This window comes from Genypterus blacodes, unplaced genomic scaffold (genome assembly GCF_046128005.1).
Source record: "Genypterus blacodes isolate CSIRO-AG114 ecotype Tasmania unplaced genomic scaffold, CSIRO-AGI_Gbla_v1 ptg000156l_1, whole genome shotgun sequence".
Taxonomy (NCBI): domain Eukaryota; kingdom Metazoa; phylum Chordata; class Actinopteri; order Ophidiiformes; family Ophidiidae; genus Genypterus; species Genypterus blacodes.
In genome coordinates this window covers 939094-960427 of record NW_027466957.1, presented here as the reverse complement: position 1 = coordinate 960427, position 21334 = coordinate 939094, and the positions used below count along the sequence as shown (strand labels likewise).

The 21334-nt window shown below is 42.9% G+C and overlaps 1 protein-coding gene across 1 annotated transcript; it reads left to right on the top strand.

Moving 5' to 3' along the window:
• Positions 1-16745: 16745 nt before the first annotated feature.
• Positions 16746-19942, top strand: kcng1 (potassium voltage-gated channel, subfamily G, member 1). The gene is made up of 2 exons (XM_076166187.1): positions 16746-17513; positions 19184-19942. Exons 1-2 carry the CDS (start codon positions 16746-16748, stop codon positions 19940-19942), a joined length of 1527 nt encoding a protein of 508 aa, XP_076022302.1.
• The last annotated feature ends 1392 nt before the right edge of the window (positions 19943-21334 follow it).

The following is a 21334-nucleotide window of genomic DNA, read 5'->3' as shown; positions in this document are numbered from 1 at the left end:
AGATGGCGCTGGTCATACGTGCAGGTGTGCCGGGGCCACTGATGAAGCAGACGGGCATCTGCATGAGGCGGCCACCCTGCAGCTGGAGGAGCTTCAGGGGAAACTCCACACAACGCTGAAACATCTCGCACTTCAGAGCGAGTTAAAGGAGACCAAGGAGAAGCGCCGAGCTCCTGCACAACAACACAACAAGGAGGTCCTGAGTCCAGCAGTGTCTCAACCCCACCACAAGGAGGAGCTGTTGAGCCAGGAACTGAACTCGTTGAACTGGCAGTATTCTATGTTAATGAGAAAGGTGAGTCTTATTACAAAATCGAACACCAAAATACCACTTAATTCTTTATTTATTCTAATCAGCTTTTTATTCTTAATTGATTTAGGTTATATTTGTACAAAAGTTTTGAAAGTACGGACTGAATAACTGTAAATTCTTTCACAGAACAAGAAGTTGAAGCTGTTATTCAGTCTGGAGGAGGATGAAGTTCAGAAGTTGAAGCACAGGGTGGAGTGGCTCGGCCAGGCCAACGTGAAGGTCCATACCCAGATACAGGGGGACGCTTCGTTCAAGACTGAGTTGAAACGCGCTCTTGACATCATGAAGATTCAGAGACAGATGTTTGAGGAGAAGGTTGCACAAGCAGAGAAAACTCCAGTCATTGAGATGAGTCCGCCTCCGAAGGCCAAGGGCAAATCTGGTCGGAGATTCTGGAAATTTAAGAAAAGGAAGAAAGCAAAGTGTGACTCCTCCTATCAAAAAGTGCAACAGAAAGAGGACAGCAGGTTTATTCCAGAGCAACGGAAAAAGGAGAAAAGCAGGAAGGTAGAGATCCTGAAGGAGTTGGAGAGGATAGTGTTGGGTGCGCTCGACTGGCAGCAGAAGAAAGCCCCCGAGTTCCAGAAGGAGCAGGAAAATACCCGGAAAAAAGCCCTCCAGGTCCAGAGGGAGCAAGAAATCACTAAACAGGTTCATCCAGGGCCTGATGGACACTAGGAGCAAAATGATCATAATTCTAACAGGTTCTGCAAAATACTCAAATAGTCAAAATGTCTGAACAGTTTGGCATTAGAAGCATTAGTGGGCTTCTTGTTTCCTCAGGCTCCTCTGGACGAGTTGGACAGCTTGTTGATTCAGGTGAGACGTTTTGTAACAAAAACTTGTGTTGTCAATGTCAAATGCCTTTTTACATTTTAAGATGTTTCTATATGAAGAGATGGACTGTTGTTGCCCTGTTGTTGCCCTTCTGCACTGATGTATCAATGCTGTTTCTATGCTGAGCAGCCAGCTTGATGTTCTTAGAGTTCCTGTAAATGCACGTAAATGTGAGTTATCCAAGGAGGCAAATTTAGGACAGAAATATATGCATGTATACCTACAAGCATTAACAAATGAAACTGTTGACAGTAAAGTTTACACTAAATACAGACAGATAGTACCTGCACTGTTTACAAACATGAAGATGACAAATCTTTACAAAACAAAGATGACAACATGATGGTAACATAATATCTGTGTCCTTCCTGATGCCACAATGATGATGTAATCATCCTCGAGTCCCGGCGTGGCGAGAATGACATAACCATGTAATCATCGTGCCATTCCCACCGCCTGAGGACTTCCAAAGCAGAAGGACGATGTCATGTCAGCTCCTGCATGATGTCATCTCAGTGTAATGTCACTTCTTCCATGATGAACTCTGACCTCCATGGACATCCTGACCTCCTGGAACCCGACCGGGGCCAAAGTCTCCCTGGTAGCTTTCTCTACATCATCGTAAACATGAAGAAAAATACAATCAAAGCCTCCCCACTGTGATGTCATGCATGATGTCGCCACACAATTACTGTCTTTCAAAACTCTACTTATTCCTGTCAGTACCAAAGCTTTGCTGAGTGAACTTCTTGTGACTGTGTTTGACCTCGCCATCACAGATTACATCCACATACTGTACATTCCTGTGATGATGAAACCGTACCAAGGCGACTACAGTTTGACCTTCTCTGCCCCAACAGTTAACCCTCAGACCTCCTTGCTGTCTCCTGATGAAACCGGGTCTGAAGCCCACCAGAGGGTCGAGCTGTTGAACAAGGAACTGACCTTGGGGAAAAAACAGTTCAACAACCTGCTGAGAGAGGTGAGTCATTTCATCCAAAGATGATATAACTACAAACCCTATCACATTATGATTCATTCTTATTTGATCAGTATTTACACATTATTCTTTTCTTTCTTCAACAGAACAAGAAGCTGGAGCGTTTCATCCGCTGGGGGAAAAAGGACACTCAGAAGTTGAAGGAGAAGGCAGAATGGCTCAGCCAGGCCAGCACAAAGGTCCAGACCCAGACTCAGAGGGACGGCGTGTTGACCACTGAGCTGAGACGCGCTCTGGACGTCATCAAAATACAGAGGCAGACGTTTGAGGAGAATGTTGCACCAGTAGAGAAAACTCCCCTCATTGAGAATTGCCAGCCTCAGAAGGCGACGGGCAAATCTGGTCGGAGTTTCTGGAAATTTATGAAATGGGGGAAAGGAACCTGTGAGGCTCATCAGAAAGAGCAACAGAAAGAGGACAGCAGGATGGTGAAGACCCTGAAGGAGTTGGAGAGGATAGTGTCGTGTGGACTGGATTCGCAGGAGGAGCCCACCTTTGAGCTCCTGGGCCAGCAGGAGAACACCTGCCAGCTGGAGGTCACAGAGAAGCTTCCAGGCCCAGAAGAATGAGCCAATGAGCAGATAAGAGACCTGAAAGCCAGGATCAAACATCCAGAAAGACAGATGAAGGCTACGACCAGGTTGTCCACAAAAAAGTCCCAAAATGTCTGACCAGCTTGGCATTAGAAGCATTAGAGGGCTTCCTGTCAAGTAAAATAATAATTTCCGCAATAAAATATGAGAAAAGCTAAGCGACTGTTGTGTTCTTGTTGTGTCACTTTGTCAGCAGCATGTGGGACAGTAGCTGGACACACAGAACAGGAAGAAGACAGCTTTGTTTGTGTGTTGATTAGACAAAGAAAGGAACAAATTCTTATCTAATTATACCATTATTATTCCACCTTTACCATGTTTACCCCATATAACCTGGAGAGACATTTATAATCCAAGCAGCTTCCAAATAACAACACTAACAATAATAATGATTGAACACAAACCAAAGACCTCCTGTTCCTCTGTCACACTCACATTACTCAGTCCAAGACGTAACTAACATCCAGCTGAGACTGTCTAACATAAAACTAAATGCAAATGATGTCAGTAACCTCGTATGTGAAGAGATATCCCATTTTAATGATCAGTGGAACTTCTGTTTTTAAAAGAAGTCATATCTCCATGTGTGAACTCTCCACAGGAGGTCCAGCTTCTGCCCGGCCACATCAAAACCACCAAAGCTAAATGAATTTACACCATGTGGCTCAGACTTCAAACTCACTATTTTAATGAGTAGGTAATGATTTATAGTCGCTGCAGAGTGAAAAGTTCACATGAGAACTTTTCAGCACAAACACAGGCTTGAATCCAACTCCTTAGCACACTGTCAATCTTGATTTAAATCTATTAATTTGCTATTTTCTGTCCTCTGTTCCTGCTTTTGATGTGACTGGTCAAGAGACGCTGGACACTGACGCTTGTCCCAGCATTCAAACCTTGCACAACAATTTTGCAAAGTTTTAATCAAAGCCGGAACTGCTGAGTTATAAGCTGGCATCTCTTTTATAGCAACTGTTGACTTATAACAGCTGGAGTAGACTTACAGATGCAGAACAGCACAACAGAAGGAGCGAGAGAGAGAGAGAGAGAGAGAGAGAGAGAGAGAGAGAGAGAGAGAGAGAGAGAGACAGAGACAGAGACAGAGACAGAGACAGAGAGACGAAAAGATGGAGAAGTGGCTTTATTGACACATTTCTCTTTTGCCTTGATGATGATCTATACTCTTTGGGGAACTATATTCAATAATCACTCACAATAAAATGGTCCTCCTAATTAGATATCACATCTGGATTGTAGATCACATGGATTTACGTTTTTAAAATTAATTTCTAATCGCTGAATTTACTTGACACGTCTAAATACTGAACACTCCATAATGTATCAACATGATGCATTATTACTTATTTAAAGGAAAAATCACATGACACACAAATCTGTCACATTAAATGGTAAACGTAGTGTTGTTCCCGTGACGACACATATACACAATATCGCTGTACAGTGTCGTGTAAATTGTGGATGTGTTGCTTGCCGTGACATGTTACACCCAGCAACACGTCGATCCACTCAGTCACATAGCAACAATGTGGTTACCATAGAAACTGAATAAACAAAAGATATTTATATCTCACCTTCAAAAAAGAAGAATTCTTTAAATGGAAATTGGTAATTGTATGAGGAAGATTTGGCAGATTTGGCAGATTACCAGGCAATAAACTGGTAAGTACAAAATGGATTGATTGAATATTTTCCATTCATTCACTGAGTGGTAATGATTGATGCTGAATGCAATCTCAGGATTTTCAACATTTCACCTGTTTAATGTTCAAACACACTTGGATTGAGCTGAAGCATGCCAGCTGCCTACAGGCGCTTATAGATGTCGTTATTGATAGATCTCATTCCCCCATAACAAAGAGGTCATGAGTTCTGATCCTCGGGTCTCAGGATACAGCTGCTACCTTCCCAGAGGATCATCATCATCACCAGCATCCCAGGTGTGGAACAGTCTGTGATTGAGGCACTGGAGTGAATGTCAGCAGGGCTCTGATCTGAGATCCAGCTACAAATTGGGGATTACGTAAGTGGATCATACAATTGTAGCGTTCTAATAATAACATCATTCACTCGTGAAATTCTGTGTGTTATTCACATCTGATAGAGACAGATAATGTCATGTGCACCAGGCTCAACACTCTTCCCTGTTCTCCAGAGCGGTTTACACATTTTTATCTCCCCCAGTAATCAGACAGCAGTGCTACCACAGGAATGAGTCCCGCCTCTACATGAAAAGTCAAAGGTCGTCATCGGCTTGCAGGAGTCAGCAGGAAGCGGAGCTTAAAGGCTGCTCGCACTGTGGGGATTCACTTTTTTACTGTGTAGTTCTCTTTTTTCTTTTCCTGTTTTCCCATACAAAAGCAATTTCACCTAAAGAATACTGAATGCAAGCTGGCCAGAAACAGCTTTGGCAAGTTTTTGATTGCATTGTATGCTTCAGTAAAACCGAAACTACGGGAACACAACATTTGAGAGAGATGCCCTGGCAATTTCAAGAACACGACTTTCATGTAATTGATGCCTGAAATGCAGCTGTGATAATTGCACACATTTCTTCATGACACAAAGAAAAGGGAAGTTGGAATTCCTGGGAACTAACAAACAATATGTATGCAGATGTGTGCCGGAATAGCTTCAACAGCAATCAGTATGTGAGTGTGTAATAAGGATGCAGGGGGAAATGAGGGTGAAATCAGGTCAAACTAAGGAGAGGAAGCAAGGAAGGAGGGATACATTTTTTCCATGGCAACAACTCAACTAATAACACACCAGCGGACATAAAAAATCATTACACTGCTGCTGCACCTGAGGAAACCTGATGCTTATGCTAAACTAAAACCTTGCGCTATTTTTGGTATCAGCTCATGTGAACCACTGACATGTGAATGTGTGATACTGCAGCCTGAGCTTCTGTGGAGCTGATATGACCCTGCTCATGCTGTTACTGCGTTTCTTTGGTGGTCTCATTATATTCTGTCATTAGCAACTGTGGCTCTTTACCTTTTTTTTTTCTTTTACACTCAGACTTAATCAGTAGGAGGGCAACATGTCAGCCCAGGGCTTTTGCAAGTTCTGTTAACGCTTGACAACATGCTGAAATGGTCTCTTTATCTGCTGACAGGGAGGGACATGCTATGATTGCTGCACACTCTCAATCTGTCCTTCATTAAACTCTGCAGTGTGATTCTGGAGTGGAGTCAAAACCCGACACTAGATTAGGAATCCCTTCAAAGGACACAAGGTCACGAGTCACTGCCAATGCGCCTTTGATGGAGTGATAAGTTAAATCCATTCCGGTGCCGGATCCACTGCCGCCAGTATTTCACTGTGTCAGTGTGTGTGTGTCGAAACAAAAACAGGTTCACACGGCAGATGGATCGCTATACCTGCCAAAAGAGTTTTGAGAAATTCTCTGCATGGGCTAAGATGAGATATTTAGAGCCTCCAGGTGAAAGGATTATCATCGAATGGGACTGAGGGTGTAGAAGGATACACACCATGCTGTAAAGAAGTTGCGTTGGTGTAATTCTTGTGGGAATCTGTTGTCTGATACGCATTCCAATACAATAACAGAGGAAAGAACTTCTCCCGGCTTTAAATGGATTCGGTGCACGTTATGCTGTATATACAACGGCAACTTTTACCCCTAGATCACCCTCAACAAAGGCAATATTTTATAATGAGCACAGATCAGCGGGTGTGAGACGCAGTGAGTGTGTTTCACATGTGATAATAGTCTGTACATGCAGTTTGTGACCTGACAGCTGTCAGAAACAAACTGAGGTCACAGCCATTTCCCTCTCATGCATTGTTCTCAAACTCTTCCGCTCTGACACAGCTGGGCTAATATACTCACTCTCCCCTTTGTTTGATTCCAACACATCCTGAGCTCACACTGAGCATCATGTTGTCTCTTTTAAAGCCAAAACCAAGAACTCCACTGTTTCTTCTGTTTGGCAAAACTAGATTAAAACCCAAACAGACACAGCTGTGCATCTTTGGTTGGGATTTTGACAGTTGGTCATTATCATACATCAGTATTTGAGATAAGCTACGTTCCCCTTTCCTCTGTCAACACATCTCATATAGCAGTATCATGGCTTCAGCTTGCATTAGCTTGTGGTGAGGCTGTTTTCTTTCCCTCTCTGCTCCTCCTGGCAGAGTGTTTAACCACAACAGGTCGACTAATAGGAAAATGAGATGATCAATCCTATTTATCCGTCATGCAAGCATACATCTTCACATGGAGGAGAGGCTTTGAATCATCATCATCATCAGAGCCACAAATATTCCTGGAATATTTCACCTTTATATTAAACAAATCTAACGTGATTCTTATCATCGTCCTTGTGCGCCATCGCTGCCTTTGTCTAGATTATGTCGTAAAAGGACTTGGTCTAATTAATGTAATCATCAACACTGCTGCCTGACCACTGGTATCAGCCTGGACTCTGTGCGTAACCCAGAGCTGCTAATAACAAAGGAAGCCATTTCAGTGATGACAATAACAGGGAACGGAGCTCAGCAGCTGTGCGGCCCGTGTAATTATGTGAGCGAGAAAGCTTGTTTGTGTTTTTCCCCGAGAAAAAGCAACACACTTGCATTTTTCTTCCAAGATTTTCACCACAAACTACAGCATTACCTCATCCTCATCCTCATGCAAACAATAATTAATCATTTCTGATAAGGACTCCATAAATTAATAGATGACAGTGGGTAAACAGAAAGATAATTTCTACTGGGTTTGTGAAAAGAATATTGTTGATAAATACTATTATTTGCTGTCTTATCATGTGATAGAGAATCAATTGCAAATTTCATCTCTGCAGCCTCTAACTGGATGTGGAAAATATTTCCAAGCCCCACAGTGGGCTGCAGTTCCTCCCACTCAAGTCAGCACACAGAACACACAGATCACACACAGTCAATTGGGGGACTCTGGTTTGGATTTGGACCTAAACACTGAAATTGGATAGAGACTGGAAACAATCATTTTCATTGCAACCTGACACAAACTGCTCACACACATTACTATCCTGTGTCATCTTTCTAGCTGCAATTAGCAAACTGAAATGTTCCTAACTAGACGATACAAAGAGGAAAAGTTGATTTTGAAAACCAAGAGAAATATGGTAACATAAAACACAATTACAACACCAGACACAAATTCTCCCCAGAAGGACAAAGCGGAGCAGCTGAGATGCTCATGTCATGTTAGCAGCACAGGACACATTGAGATCCAGCGGTGGATGCTTGGATGAGAGTGGCTCTGCTGCTAGGCAAACACAAGAAAGCCTCCTTTGACATGGAAACAAGAGTGTGTGTGAGAAGTGATGGAGGTGGTGCTATAAAGGATTTGGTGACAAAGGAGATGAAAGCAATTCTTATACAAGCGGAGACACTTGCTGAGATTTCTTGCAGAAGCGAAAACCTTTTAGGCAAATTCCACATCTTGCTAAATATACTGACTATATATGCTGTACATTTCTACATTTTGATACTTTATATCAGTAAAAAAAAGATCTATTACCTTAATTTAAGTATAATCAAAGTTTTAGCATGCATGTAAACTCCCTGTGTTTCCCACACAACACACCAGGTTCCTACCATCCGATACTTTGCAAACAGACCTGGTTTAATGTCTGAGTGCAACATGAGTCTTGCTTTCAGCCCGGATTTGCCCTCATTTAAAGTGAACGGAGCATTAGATGTCTGTGGCAAACAAATAGAACGTAACGGCAGCGATGGGATGAACCGCAGTTCAGTATTGAGCAGGCAATACCCCAATGCCAGGAAACGAGGAAAGCGTCAATACGATGAGAGCATTTTCTGTCATATGCTCAACTATGACATTGCAATATAAATTGGCAGGACCATACTAGTGTTACAATGAATAAAATACAGGACACAAGTGATGAATCTTGCAGTTAGGATGTGGTGACTTGACTTAACAAGGATGTTGTCGGCGCTGTAGCATAAAACAAACTGTCACGTGACACAGACGCTAAAGAAAGCTACTATTGAATACTGTGACACAGCTGAGACGGAGTCAAGGACAGGACAAGACACAGGACACAAAGGCCTGCTGACCAACATCTGCACTCGTCTTTGAAAACCTCTGATTTGTTCCGCTTGTTATTGTATTTCCTGTTATCACCTAAAGGAGTTTGGGGGATAAAAGGGCGCCTTTGAAATAAGCCTTTGATCATTAAGGGCGAGAGGATGAAAGAAGCAACCGGAGATGAACATGCGAGGCTCGAAAGTGATCTGACACCATCAATCCTCTGAACAGAATTGGTTAGAAAGTGTATTGATAATGACCAATCAACACCCGGAGCACCTGCAGGGGAGGATTAGAGCAGGTGTCAACACCACGAAAGAAGTTAACAGAGACATTCAGTTCTTCGATGTACTTTACTTCTATTCTCACTAAACTTTCTCATTTGAATGATCTGAATCCCAAATGTACTCTGATTAATTAGGATTATGAGTTATATTATTATTATAATTATCATTGTGAGTTGGAAATACTCTGGTGGAGAATTTGTCACAGTTTTGAGTGTGATTATATTCAGAGCCTTTGTTTGTTTAGTGTATTCAAAGTGAAGCTCAGTGACAGTAACACCCACAAACAGGCAAATCAAGCCTCAAAGCCAAAACGTGGCACATGCTGAGGGCTGAATAACAAAAGGCTCAATCATTTATGTAAAAGTAAAAAAATCTGCAGTCCCGCCATCATAACATGTAATTATAGTAAGATCATAGCACATTACAGTAAACGACATCATCCTAGAACAATATTCCTCCCCTCTTGTTACGACTATGCCTCTTCTCATCAGAGCACTTTTGTCTTTGATTGTCATCTTAACTGCTCTGAAGGAGCTCTTCAATAAAACGATGATACTAAAAAATATGGATATTACAAGTATCAGATAGATAGATAGATAGATAGATAGATAGATAGATATCTAGGAGGAGGCAGTAGCTTATTGGGTAGAGCTTCCGCTTGGGAACCGGAGGGTTGCCGGTTCGAGTCCCTGCTGAGGTGCCCCTGAGCAGGGCACCAAACCCTCATTTGCTCCCCCCTCTGCGAAGGGTGGTAATGTAATGTAAGTCGCTTTGGATAAAAGCGTCTGCCAAATGATCGTAATGCAATAGATAGATAGATAGATAGATAGCCTGGTGACACAACAGCATAAAAGCTGTTTGATGCTTATTGTTTGTTGGTGATGTAGATCTATTTCAACTTTGTGAAAGGAAATTTAAAGAGATGAACTCCTTTGAGGACTCAGTTATCTTGTGATGTTTGCTAAATGACAGCCGGCGACAAAAAGATGGAATGTCGGTGCTGTCGGTGATGCATGTTGCTTCCTTTCCTGCATGAGCCATGCTGTCCTCTTCATCATCATGCCACATTCATAGCATTTCCCACCACTTGTCTAAAATTGGACCGCCTGGGGTGTGTGAGCCGGCCCACAGCGTCCCTCCCCTCAGCCCGGCAACCCACCGGACAAATATAAACCTTTGTGTGAATCCACAATCAAAAGACGGTGATTATTTTCATTCAAAGGTGGAGGGGAAGCACTGCTCGCTAGATGGTGGTTGCCATGGATTTCTCTCAAAAGCTTTTAGAGTAATGGCACATCCCACTTCTGATGTCAGAGCTGGAGAAAGGGAGGAGGAAGGAGTTGAGAGTGAGAAGGGGAGAGAGAGAGAAAGAAAGGAAGACCAGGGCTAGGAGAAAAGAAGGAGGGAGAAAGGGAGGGCAGGCAGCCTGTTGCTCATGATCATCTAATAGCATCCTCGTCCTCCACAAGCCTCCAGTCTGTGCATGGACGGAGCAGAGTTACACCAGGCAGCAGCAGGAGGACAAGAAAAGACACATTTGACAGTTTTCTTCTTCTCAGACCACCACAGACAGATGTCGAGGACCTGAATCAGGAGTGTAGTGAGTAGTTTCCATTTCCTCATCATGTGTTTGAAACTTGAGGTTTCCAGTTTCACTTTGAGAGTTTGTCACAAAACATAAGATTTAGAAAACACAATGCTGAGTCTGTCTGTTACATTTTGCAAGGCTGAGGCTAGAGACATTGATTGGATGATATCTTTGCTCTCCACCTCAAAGTGCTCGTTGTTTTGCATCTGTTCCTCGGCAGAAGAATAAATAGAGCTGTGCACAGAAACGTGACACTCAAGCTCTCTCTAAAACCAGTATGATCAGCTGGTCAACTTCTGACAAAAACAGAATTTTAAAATGTTCAAGCCTATCAACCCTTCAGTCTACAGTGTGTCTTCTGTAAATGACAGCGTTTGCTTACTGACTACACTTTGAGCGCGCCATGGTAACAAGGCTGAATGTATGTTATGATCTGCCAGCATCAATGATCCATACTGTATGTCACCAGGCAGCAGGTTCCGCAGAGCCAAACGTGTGAGGTGGTGCTGAAGAAGGACATTAGTCAGATATGCGTACACACACAGTGCTCTGACACACACCTTTCCAAATATCAATGCTAAATGAAAGTTGTTGAGGGAGAAACTTTACTGAGAGCCATTTGAAGCCTTCAAACAGTGAATCACAGCCGATGATAGAGCGAATCCATAACAGATCATTTACAATGCGGCACATGCACTTAGAAAATGAGGTTAGTAGGAGTGTAATTTGCACCATAATATGATTAAGGGTCCACAGCGCGTAGACCTCTGTGATGAGACATCAGATCAGTGATCTATGATAGATAATAGATATTTCCCACTCCCTCCCCCAGGTCATTCTGACTATAATGAGATGAACTAATGACTTTTTCCTGTTCTAACAGCTAATAGTGGCTGTCTGATCTCCTCCTCACAGAGGGCCCAGCAAAGTAATTACAATCTGCTATTCCCAGGTGTCTTTTTGTGTAAGACATGTGAGATTGATTCCCCAAGGTATGATCACAGCAGATCGAAGACTCACAGCCCCACCAGGGACCGAGTGCAACTGAGTATGAAAAGAGATCCTCTGTCACGGCTCAGAGTCAAATCTGTAAGTGATGTATACGCTTTGAAACTGGAAGTAGGATGAAGTTGGTTCCAAATCGTAGCTTTAAGCTTTTAAGACTCTGGAGGAAATCGTCCATGCTTTAACAAGCGAGAGGAAAGTTCTATTTTTTGTGGATTTCCCCTCCAAATTGAACCAAACCACAATAATAAAAGAGAGAAATTAACAGTCCAAATCTCAGTTGCCTTTACCAGCTTGTTCATATCATACATACGTCCTGTGTTGTCATTATCAGGACCCTAAGGTAAACATTTGCATCCCTGACTAAGAAGATTTTATGCATCTTATTTTCTTAGTTCTTAGATTTGTTCTTCTCCTCCTGCAGAACACACTGACCCTGTGCTGTGTGTTCTATTTACCTGCTCCATTTATTCTCATCTCATCAACTTAAGTAGTTTTTCACAGTTCACACACACTGTAATGGTGTTAAGAGTGGAGGCTTTTTGTTCTTGCCCATTCGCCTGTCCATGATTGCATGTCACTTCTGTCACCTGGCCCCACAGGGACCTGGGCTGAATCCAGGTGCAAATACCCTCTCAAGCACTCTAGAGTGACAGACAGACAGACAGGTCTTCACAGGGGTTAGGTTGTGTGTGTTTGCACACACATCAAACCTCGGTGAAACTAGTTTCTAACAATAAAGAAATGGGTGACATAGCCCAGAGCAAATGGCCATTGAACGATTGCAGTGGAATGGCAAAAGATGGAGAGTGAGTGCAGGTTAATGCACACTCGCTGCTGAGATGTTCACGTTATATAAAGTTTATATAATCCAGGTTGTGAACAATCACTGACTTAGGTAAGAAAAAGGCAAAAGCTCAAAATAATATTCTGCAGTTAAATGTCGAATGCGAACTGATGATATTTTATTGGCATTCCAAATGCAGTGAGTCACAGGTCAGTAGGACTGAGAGGATGAGCAGAGCTGAGGCCTCTCATGGAGCAGCGATGCGTAAAGGTGGGGATTTGTGGGTCTATCTGAGTCTATCTGGGGGATAGAGCGCATTCACGGGAGGACAGGCAGGGGAAGGATGCGGAAATAAACTGCAGACCTGCGTGACAGAGTTGTGATGATGTCGGGGAGGACATTTTATGGAGAGAGACAAGTAAGGAAAATAGTCAAATGACTTCAAAACGTTACTGCCTGTTCAGTTTTCATGAAAGTATCTGCACACGAGGCCGACGCTGCTGAAGTTTTGCTGAATTTTCAAATGCACTGCAGACACTGGATGGTTAACAAATGAGAAGATAATCAATAACACTAACATAGCACATTATAGAAATATATGAGCTCTCTGTAGCTCACATAGAGAAAGCAGTGCATTATGGCCGACCACAATGTAGCCACATTAAGAAGGAGACCAATTACGGCCCTGGAACAACATTTTCTCTTCTTTCCGGAGTTCTCAGTGTGTGTTAATACCACCCACTTACAACAAAAACATTCGTGTTTACAGCTCTTCCCGACAGAATGGATGGAATCTGGTCTGGTAGGATAAAACATATTACTGAGAAGAGAGACAGCGAGGGAGAGAGAGAGAGAGAGAGAGAGAGAGAGAGAGAGAGAGAGAGAGAGAGAGAGAGAGAGAGAGACTAGTTTCTTGGCAGCCCTTGTGGTTACAAGTCCATTTCTGGAAACATCACCCTCTTATAGTCCATTAGAGAACAGTGAGCTGTTAAAGGAATATGGAGACTATCGGCTGTTTGGGGGAGAACAGAGACATTTTGTGGTGTGAACGATCATTAGAACTGAGAAACTGTAGAGGAAAAGGATGGACTTGGTCTTTGTCTTGCTGGAATATATTGACTGCCTTTATTTTACAGCTACAACACATATTGCGGCGCCTATATGAACAAATACGGTTGCTAGGCTATGTGAGTGGTAGGAACATAAAGGAGCGTTCCACACCCTACAGTGTGTAGAACGCATGTAACGCTGTTTGACTTTAACTGTCAGTTTCATTGTGTGAGCTTCAGTCATAAAATTATCATGTGTTTGTGTTTCACTGAATGTTTTAAAGCTTTGATTCAGAGACAGATTAGCAAAATGTGTCCAATTCTGACTTGTACAGTGTGCAGATATGAAGCCGAGGCTGGTCGTAGTTATTCACAGATCTTAAATATAGTCGAGATGCGTCAATGCAAACACACGGAGCGGTGATTAACACTGTACACACACTCTCCCTCAGGCAGATGGAAAAGCATCAAGCCTGTTTTCTGCTTCTACACCGTTGCAATGGTGCAGTGATGGTTATCATCAGAGGGCTCAGTGAAGTGTCTCAGATGTTTGCTTGGGTGGTAAGTTGGTGGGTCGATGGTGGTGGTGATGGTAGTGAAGCTTTTAAAGAGGCCAGTGTGGGAAATGCATACACAATGCAGTCGAGCAATGGAGGATCATAACCCAGTGACTCACCAGGCAATCTGGAGAACATGCCCTGTGGCTGAGCTGTGATAACGCTGGCTCAGAGAGAGGCCAGACCTCAGCCGATCTGGTGGGGAGAATCGTCCTAACTGGCTCCCTCTTTGCAGTGTTTCATGTCTCCTTTTGAGATAGACTTGATCCCAAGAGGAGGAGAGAAAAAAAAAGAAGTTTTAAAAATGCTCCCATGACCGCGGAGATGCAAAAGCACAATCGGTTAAAGGCAAAGTGAGAAACCAAACAGCCTCGAGGGGTTAAATGTGATTTAATCTCGTGGAAGAGCAGCGTAGGCCTGTGTACATCCACACTGGTGAGGCATTGTAGGCGTATCAATAACCTCCACTGCATGAGGGTGAATGTGAGAATGTACGGATTTGTAGCAGCAAAAGGATTTTACACTGTGGTTGAATTACTCTTTCCTATGTTTTGGATTGGAGGGAAAAATTAACAAAATGGTTCAGACTTTGTGACCATCTCTCTGGTGATTATATGGTTTTCTACCCAATTGTTTCCAACCAATCGGTCAGTGTATTTAACATGGAACCATCAACAAGCAGCTGATTGTAACAGAGAAGAGCTTAGGTTGTTTGCTCTAATGTCATGGCTGCCGTCTGTAATCAGCAGCTCACACAAGCCGACAGTGCAGGTGCCTAATAACCATTCAGTAACACATTCACATCCCCGTTTTAGAAATCAAAGCTTACTTCCTGACACCAGATTGCTGCTGTGGTAAATGTGGTCAGTGACATTTTCATTTCTGACTGGCTAACCTGCCTCCCCCCCCCCCTCAAACACTGTAATTGATTCAATTAGTTTGGACACGGGCCACAAGCTCCTCGCTGACAGCCGGTGTCGACATTTCCCACTGATTCCATCTATGTTTGAATTACAATACATGGTAACTGTTCCCAAAAAAGAAAAGAACATGCAATATCAAGACAAAACGAACAAAATAAGCCTGTTTACCTCATTTAGATCTTTATATATTCATTCAGTAATATTGGTGAACATCATTGCTAATGGTGTCATTGGCAGTCAGTTCTCACACAACAAAAGCGTCTAAACTACATTTGTTTTACACACAAGTAATCTAAACGAACCACGGAGAGATATATGACAACACAGATGGATTCATTTGTGATTAATTGACGGTTTTATGTTCTGCACAAAGCGGCTACAGCAGTGAATTATCTAACGACAGTCACAGAACATCAGGCTATTATTTTAATACCCAGACGGCTGCGGAAAAACGACGTTCACACAGTTGGGGAGTGAAAATTGAATCCTTTATAATGTGCACTTATGTATAAATGACATTTTCACTCCAGGATGGCAGATGTGTTTTTGTTTGTATGGAGGGGAAAAGGCTATATTTGTTGCCTTTGACACAACATTTGGAGGGATTCAGAAGCTGTTATCTATCAGCCTGCGGCCATTTGCACGCTTAGCCTAAGACTGCACAAACAACTTTTGTCAACAGTGACAATAATGGCATCGTACCAATGAAACTCGAGAGTGAATGTTTGCCCAGTGAATTACAGACAAATGCTGCCTGTAACACAACTTGAGTCCTAGTAATCACTGTGTGTATCACAGACAAAAACCCACAGAAATCATTTGGAAGATGAAACAACTGGAATTGTTTTCAATCTGACAACTCTACGTTTGGCAATAATGATAACAATCATCCAGAATAACTTCCAGTCCTGTCATAGCAGATAGAGCTATGTTGACTTTTAATGCCAGTGAGTCGCCTGCAGAATATCACACACCTCACACTGGCATAACTAAATGGGAAACATGTAATGATTAGTTCTTCCTGCCTTTGACGCCAGAATGTCCACTGTGAGACACATTTTGTCCACTCATCTCTCATAAGCATGTAGTCTACAGGTATTTTAATGATGGACAAAAGGCGCCCGGGTAAAAGACACAGACTGGAATTGTTTGTAAGAATAAAAATGTGAAATATTGTGCTCTGGAAAATAGTACAACGTGAGCTGTTTGGGCAGTGATAACAACTTCAAACAACAACACATGTATTAAATGTGAGTTGTAAGATTTTGTATTTTAAATGAACCCTTCCATAATAATTAAAACAATGTCAAACTATTACAATACCAGCATAAAACCAGCATAATTCATTTTTAAAAGTAGCCTATTTGGAAATGGTGAAACAATTTCCTGTTGGAACATGATTATGCTCACACTGTGGTTGCACACAGTAGCTGCGAGAATTGAAATACAAATAATAACTACCTCCTACACGGCAATGCAACAAGGCTGCATTCTGGCATGAAACTGTTCATTCTTCAGTCTTCTTGAATAAATAACCACTGTGAATGGGTTGAGTAGAAATCTAAAAAGCAGTGGAATTCATATGTACATTTAGATTTAATGTTAAAAAACAAGACTATTTCTTTGTTGGACAATGTGACACAACAACAAAACCAACTTCCTTCTCCCCCTGCAGGTGTCATTGTGCTGGTGGGAGGCTGAGCACAGGGATGTGAGCATCAAGAAAGATGACCCTGCTGACAGGCGATGGCTCCGACTATGACTACAGTGCCCTGAGCTGTGCCTCTGATACCTCCTTCAACCCCCCACCCCTGCAGGAACAGGAGGCCCAGAAGGGAGTCTACTACAAGAGGGCGCAGTACGCCCCCGAGCTCCACGGTGACCTTCCGCTGTCCAGTGCTCGTAAACTTCATGCCATCATTAATGTGGGTGGCCTGCGTTACCAGCTTCCTTGGACCACTCTAGAGGATTTCCCCCTGTCTCGCCTGGGCCAGCTGCACCTTTGCAGCAGCTTTGATGAGATCATGCATATCTGTGATGACTATGACGTTACACACAATGAGTTCTTCTTCGACCGCAGCCCGAGCGCCTTCCGTACCATCCTGACCTTTCTGCGGGCGGGGAAGCTGCGGTCCCTCAGAGAGATGTGCGCTCTGTCCTTCAGGGAGGAGCTGCTGTACTGGGGCCTGCCAGAGGAGAGCCTGGAGTGGTGCTGCCGCAGGCGTCTGCTGCAGCGCATAGAAGAGTTTGAGGAGATAGAGAGGGCAGAGGAAGAGGAACTCCTGGAGGATCTGATGGATGCGGACAAGGATTCCAGCCAAGCAGCAGAGTCCAGACTGAACCAGTGTATGGCCAAGCTGAGAGACATGGTGGAGAGGCCACACTCGGGCCTCCCAGGGAAGATCTTTGCCTGCTTGTCAGTGCTGTTTGTCACCATCACTGCCATCAACCTGTCTATCAGCACAATGCCTGCCATGAGGGAGGAGGAAGAGGCGGTGAGTAGACCGCTGACATTTAATTTAACGCATGGACAAAAAGGTCAGTGCATACATAAAGATGAAATGAAATGAGGCAAAACTGGGGAGGAAGAATCGATGTTGCATCACAGTCAGATCTTGGTTGAAGCTCCTACTGGGTTTCTCTACAGGTGACTTTGAGAAATAGCAGAAATTATAAGGATAATATACCAAAAAAAATCACATCTTGTTTCATTCCAGATGTCGTTTAAAAGCGTCTGAAGTCAAAGGGCAGAGTGCTGAGAAATCTTTGCCTTACTTGTTATGCAACCTTTCCAAATAAGATGTCATTTAGCTTTGATCAAAGGCTTTCATTATATCCAACTTCAATCACAGCCGCAATCAGCACCCACACCTCTTTAGTCAAATCGAAAGGAAATGGAATATTTTAGACACGTATCATATCTTAGTTGAGTTGAAGTGCAAACAGGATTTTAATTAAGTCATTAACTTTTCAAAGTTGTGTTGTGAAAACGCAAATATGGATGTAGGTTGATCATTTATTTGAAAGTAATCGCTAACCGCGTTGAACCGCGACGAAAAGCTTGTGCTGTCGTAGACTCGTTACGCCTTCACCGCATGACATATGTGGGTTTGTGTGGGTTGTTTAAGATGCAAATTTAGAAAAAAGCAAATCAAAAATATAAACATGCACATATATAGTGAGAGAGAGAGGGAGAGAGAGAGGGAGAGAGACAGAGAGGGATAGACATACTGAAGGGGTGAATGTATTGAGGCAGTTTCAACATTCATTCAAAAAATGCAAAGTTGTTTTTTTCATCAATACCTCATCAGTTAGTGGTATTTCGTTATTACGTCTCCTGTATGGGCCTCTGTTTGAAAATGAATAAACAGCGCCTTCTACAGGATTTAGCACGTTCAACCTCATCAGAAATCACCAGCAGTGTGTTCTTAATATGTTGCTTTGTCTTACATTTATATGAGACATTTAAGGGTTCGTCCGTTGGGAGGAGGCCAGTGGGGGACCAGCAATATTGGCGTGGTTGCCTTGGTTACCACTCGCCAGCGTTAAGGAGTGCCATAACTTGCAAACTCACAACTGCTTTACCAATAAAAACATGTTTTTGAAAATCAAAGAAATGACAGCATTAAATCAGTTGAAGATATTGTGTTACACATTCATTACACGTTCACCCTTTGGTGTCTTGGAACTAAATACTGATTAATTGTGCAAGCTATTTAATTCTAACAACTCTACCGCTTCTAATTTATTAGAGCCAGACAACAAAGTGTTCCATTAGAAGTGTGTAGATGTTCCTGCCTCTGACTAACAACAGGTTTATCGGAGCGTTCAGGTGCTAAGATGGCCGGCTGAAACCTCTCCTGCTCTGTGGGAGTATGTTTCATAATGACATAATCTCTTATATGAAACGCATTCAAAGTCTCTTTGTGCCGTGAGGAATGCTTTGAACCTTATCTCAGCTTAGCCCTGAGTCCATTTTATCTGTCTGTTATTCCATTTCAGAATATTTAGCTGGATATAATTATCTTGTAAACTGAAGTGTTAAATCCCGCAGGATCCAAAATGCTATGGTTTGGATTTCAGATTGAAGTGGCTCCCTCCCTAGAGATTACATCCACCGTATGCAAATGATAGCAGTGCTCACTCAGCTTTCTTTGCTTCATAGGGCACGTGTTCCCAGATGTGCTACAACATCTTCATCATAGAGACGGTGTGCGTTGCCTGGTTCTCCCTGGAATTCACTCTGCGCTTCATTCAAGATCGCAGCAAGCTCACTTTCCTCAGACAGCCTTTGAACCTGATAGACGTGGTGGCCATCCTGCCGTATTACATAACGCTCCTGGTGGACAGCACCTCCAAAGGGGAGAAGCGTTTGGGCTCCGGCAGCAGCTACTTAGACAAGGTGGGCTTGGTGCTGCGCGTCCTGAGGGCCCTCCGTATCCTGTATGTGATGAGGCTCGCTCGCCATTCGTTGGGCCTGCAGACTTTGGGCCTGACAGCACGCCGCTGCACAAGAGAATTTGGACTACTCCTCCTCTTCCTGTGTGTGGCCATTGCACTGTATTCTCCATTACTGTACTTGATTGAAAATGAAATGGCCGTCACACAGGAATTCACCAGCATCCCAGCCACCTACTGGTGGGCTGTGATCACAATGACAACAGTGGGCTATGGGGACATGGTGCCTAGGAGCATTCCAGGTCAAGTGGTGGCTCTGAGCAGCATTCTGAGTGGGATCCTCCTCATGGCCTTCCCTGTCACCTCCATCTTCCACACCTTTTCACGGTCTTACGTGGAGCTTAAGCAGGAGCAGCAGAGGTTGCTGCAGAGGCGGACGCACTTTCTAATGCGCAGCCGCATGGCCGGCCTGGGTAGTGACCTCTCCCTGGACAGTGATATGCTCTTCCATGAGACCAGAGACTGAGACTTTCAGGCAGCAGGATATGTAAGAGTGGGAGCAGGACACAAAGAGTGAAGTGGAGTTGTCCTGGGAAAGTGACTGTATGAAATAAAGAGATGGCCTGGTAGACTGGGGTGAAGAGGAGCGACACGACCGAGGAGTACATAGAGGGGTATCGCTGTAGAAAGAAAGATACAAAGAACATATTTCTATTTCAGAAGATGCAGCCGTGCTCTGTAGCATTAACTTTTAGAAAGACAGGGAAGTATTATGCAGGGATGACCAGAGAGAGGGGGAAGGGTTACAAACAACTGCTTTCATCTTTATCTGTGGTCAGTGTGAACTCAGTATTGCCAATATCATTCGAAATGCATTATAGTCAAAGAAATCAAATTACTGTAGGTGTACAACCTATAAACGATCATAAAGCCACATTAAACCTAACAAAATATATATTATAAAAGTCCTATAATGAAATACTTTGCAATTCATAGATATGAAATGTGTCATTTGAACATCCTTCTTACCAGCCACCAAAAATAGTGTTATAGCTCCAGATATGTTAATGGTTTTGTCAGTGTCATGTGCTCCTGACAGTCAGTCAGTGTGATAAATTGGAAATGCTCTTTGTTTGTAGGTCTCAAATGTGAAATTCTTTTAAACAGTTGAACAGTTTTGAAGCAGTATCGTGCATGTAATTATTGCAATCTATTTCTCTCCTTAAAGTGGATGTAAACTAAACTCAACGTGTCTGCTTTCTTCTTTACCCCGTCTGGACAGTAGATGGCAGTGTTGTGTCAGAAAGGGAAATTGGAACACTACATCAATTCACTTGAACGAGATAATCACTTATTTTGTAGACCTTCCAGGTCACCAAGAACATTTTAGTTGCAACACATCAGAAGATATTACAACATTCAGCAATAATAGACCCCATGACTAGAAAATAATAGACCACATATGAATGTAACAGAGCAGTTTGTTAATGTCATTTGCTTTCTGTTTTAGCAATTTGGTTCCTCCTCCCTTCCATCACAATTATGTATGCAGGACGAGATTTGAGGTCAAAATTTGGTAAAGGTCCTAACTAAGGAAACCCTTGTGATCTCACGAGGCTTGTGACTGTGTGTGTGACGTGTACTCGTCTGCATGGAACATAATACAGAAAATTATCTAAGCATCAAATACATTGCATAAATATAAAAGGCAACACTACTCAAAATTATATAATCATAAATAAACATTTAAATCATTGCAACATTGTCAAACATGAATTATACGCTGCTTGCAGTCATTTGGCCTGCACCCCTCTGTGGGCGGGGCTTCCAGCATACACCATTCACTTAAATCACAAGTTAATTATGCATTAAAAACACACATCCACCAATCAGAACGCGCCAATCCTCTGGCACCGCC

Excerpts from the sequence above, each read along its gene's own strand:
- kcng1 (XM_076166187.1), top strand. The coding sequence starts at position 16,746 with ATGACCCTGCTGACAGGCGATGGCTCCGACTATGACTACAGTGCCCTG. Across the intron at positions 17,514-19,183 it reads TGAGGGAGGAGGAAGAGGCG|GGCACGTGTTCCCAGATGTG; the intron begins GTGAGTAGACCG and ends TTTGCTTCATAG.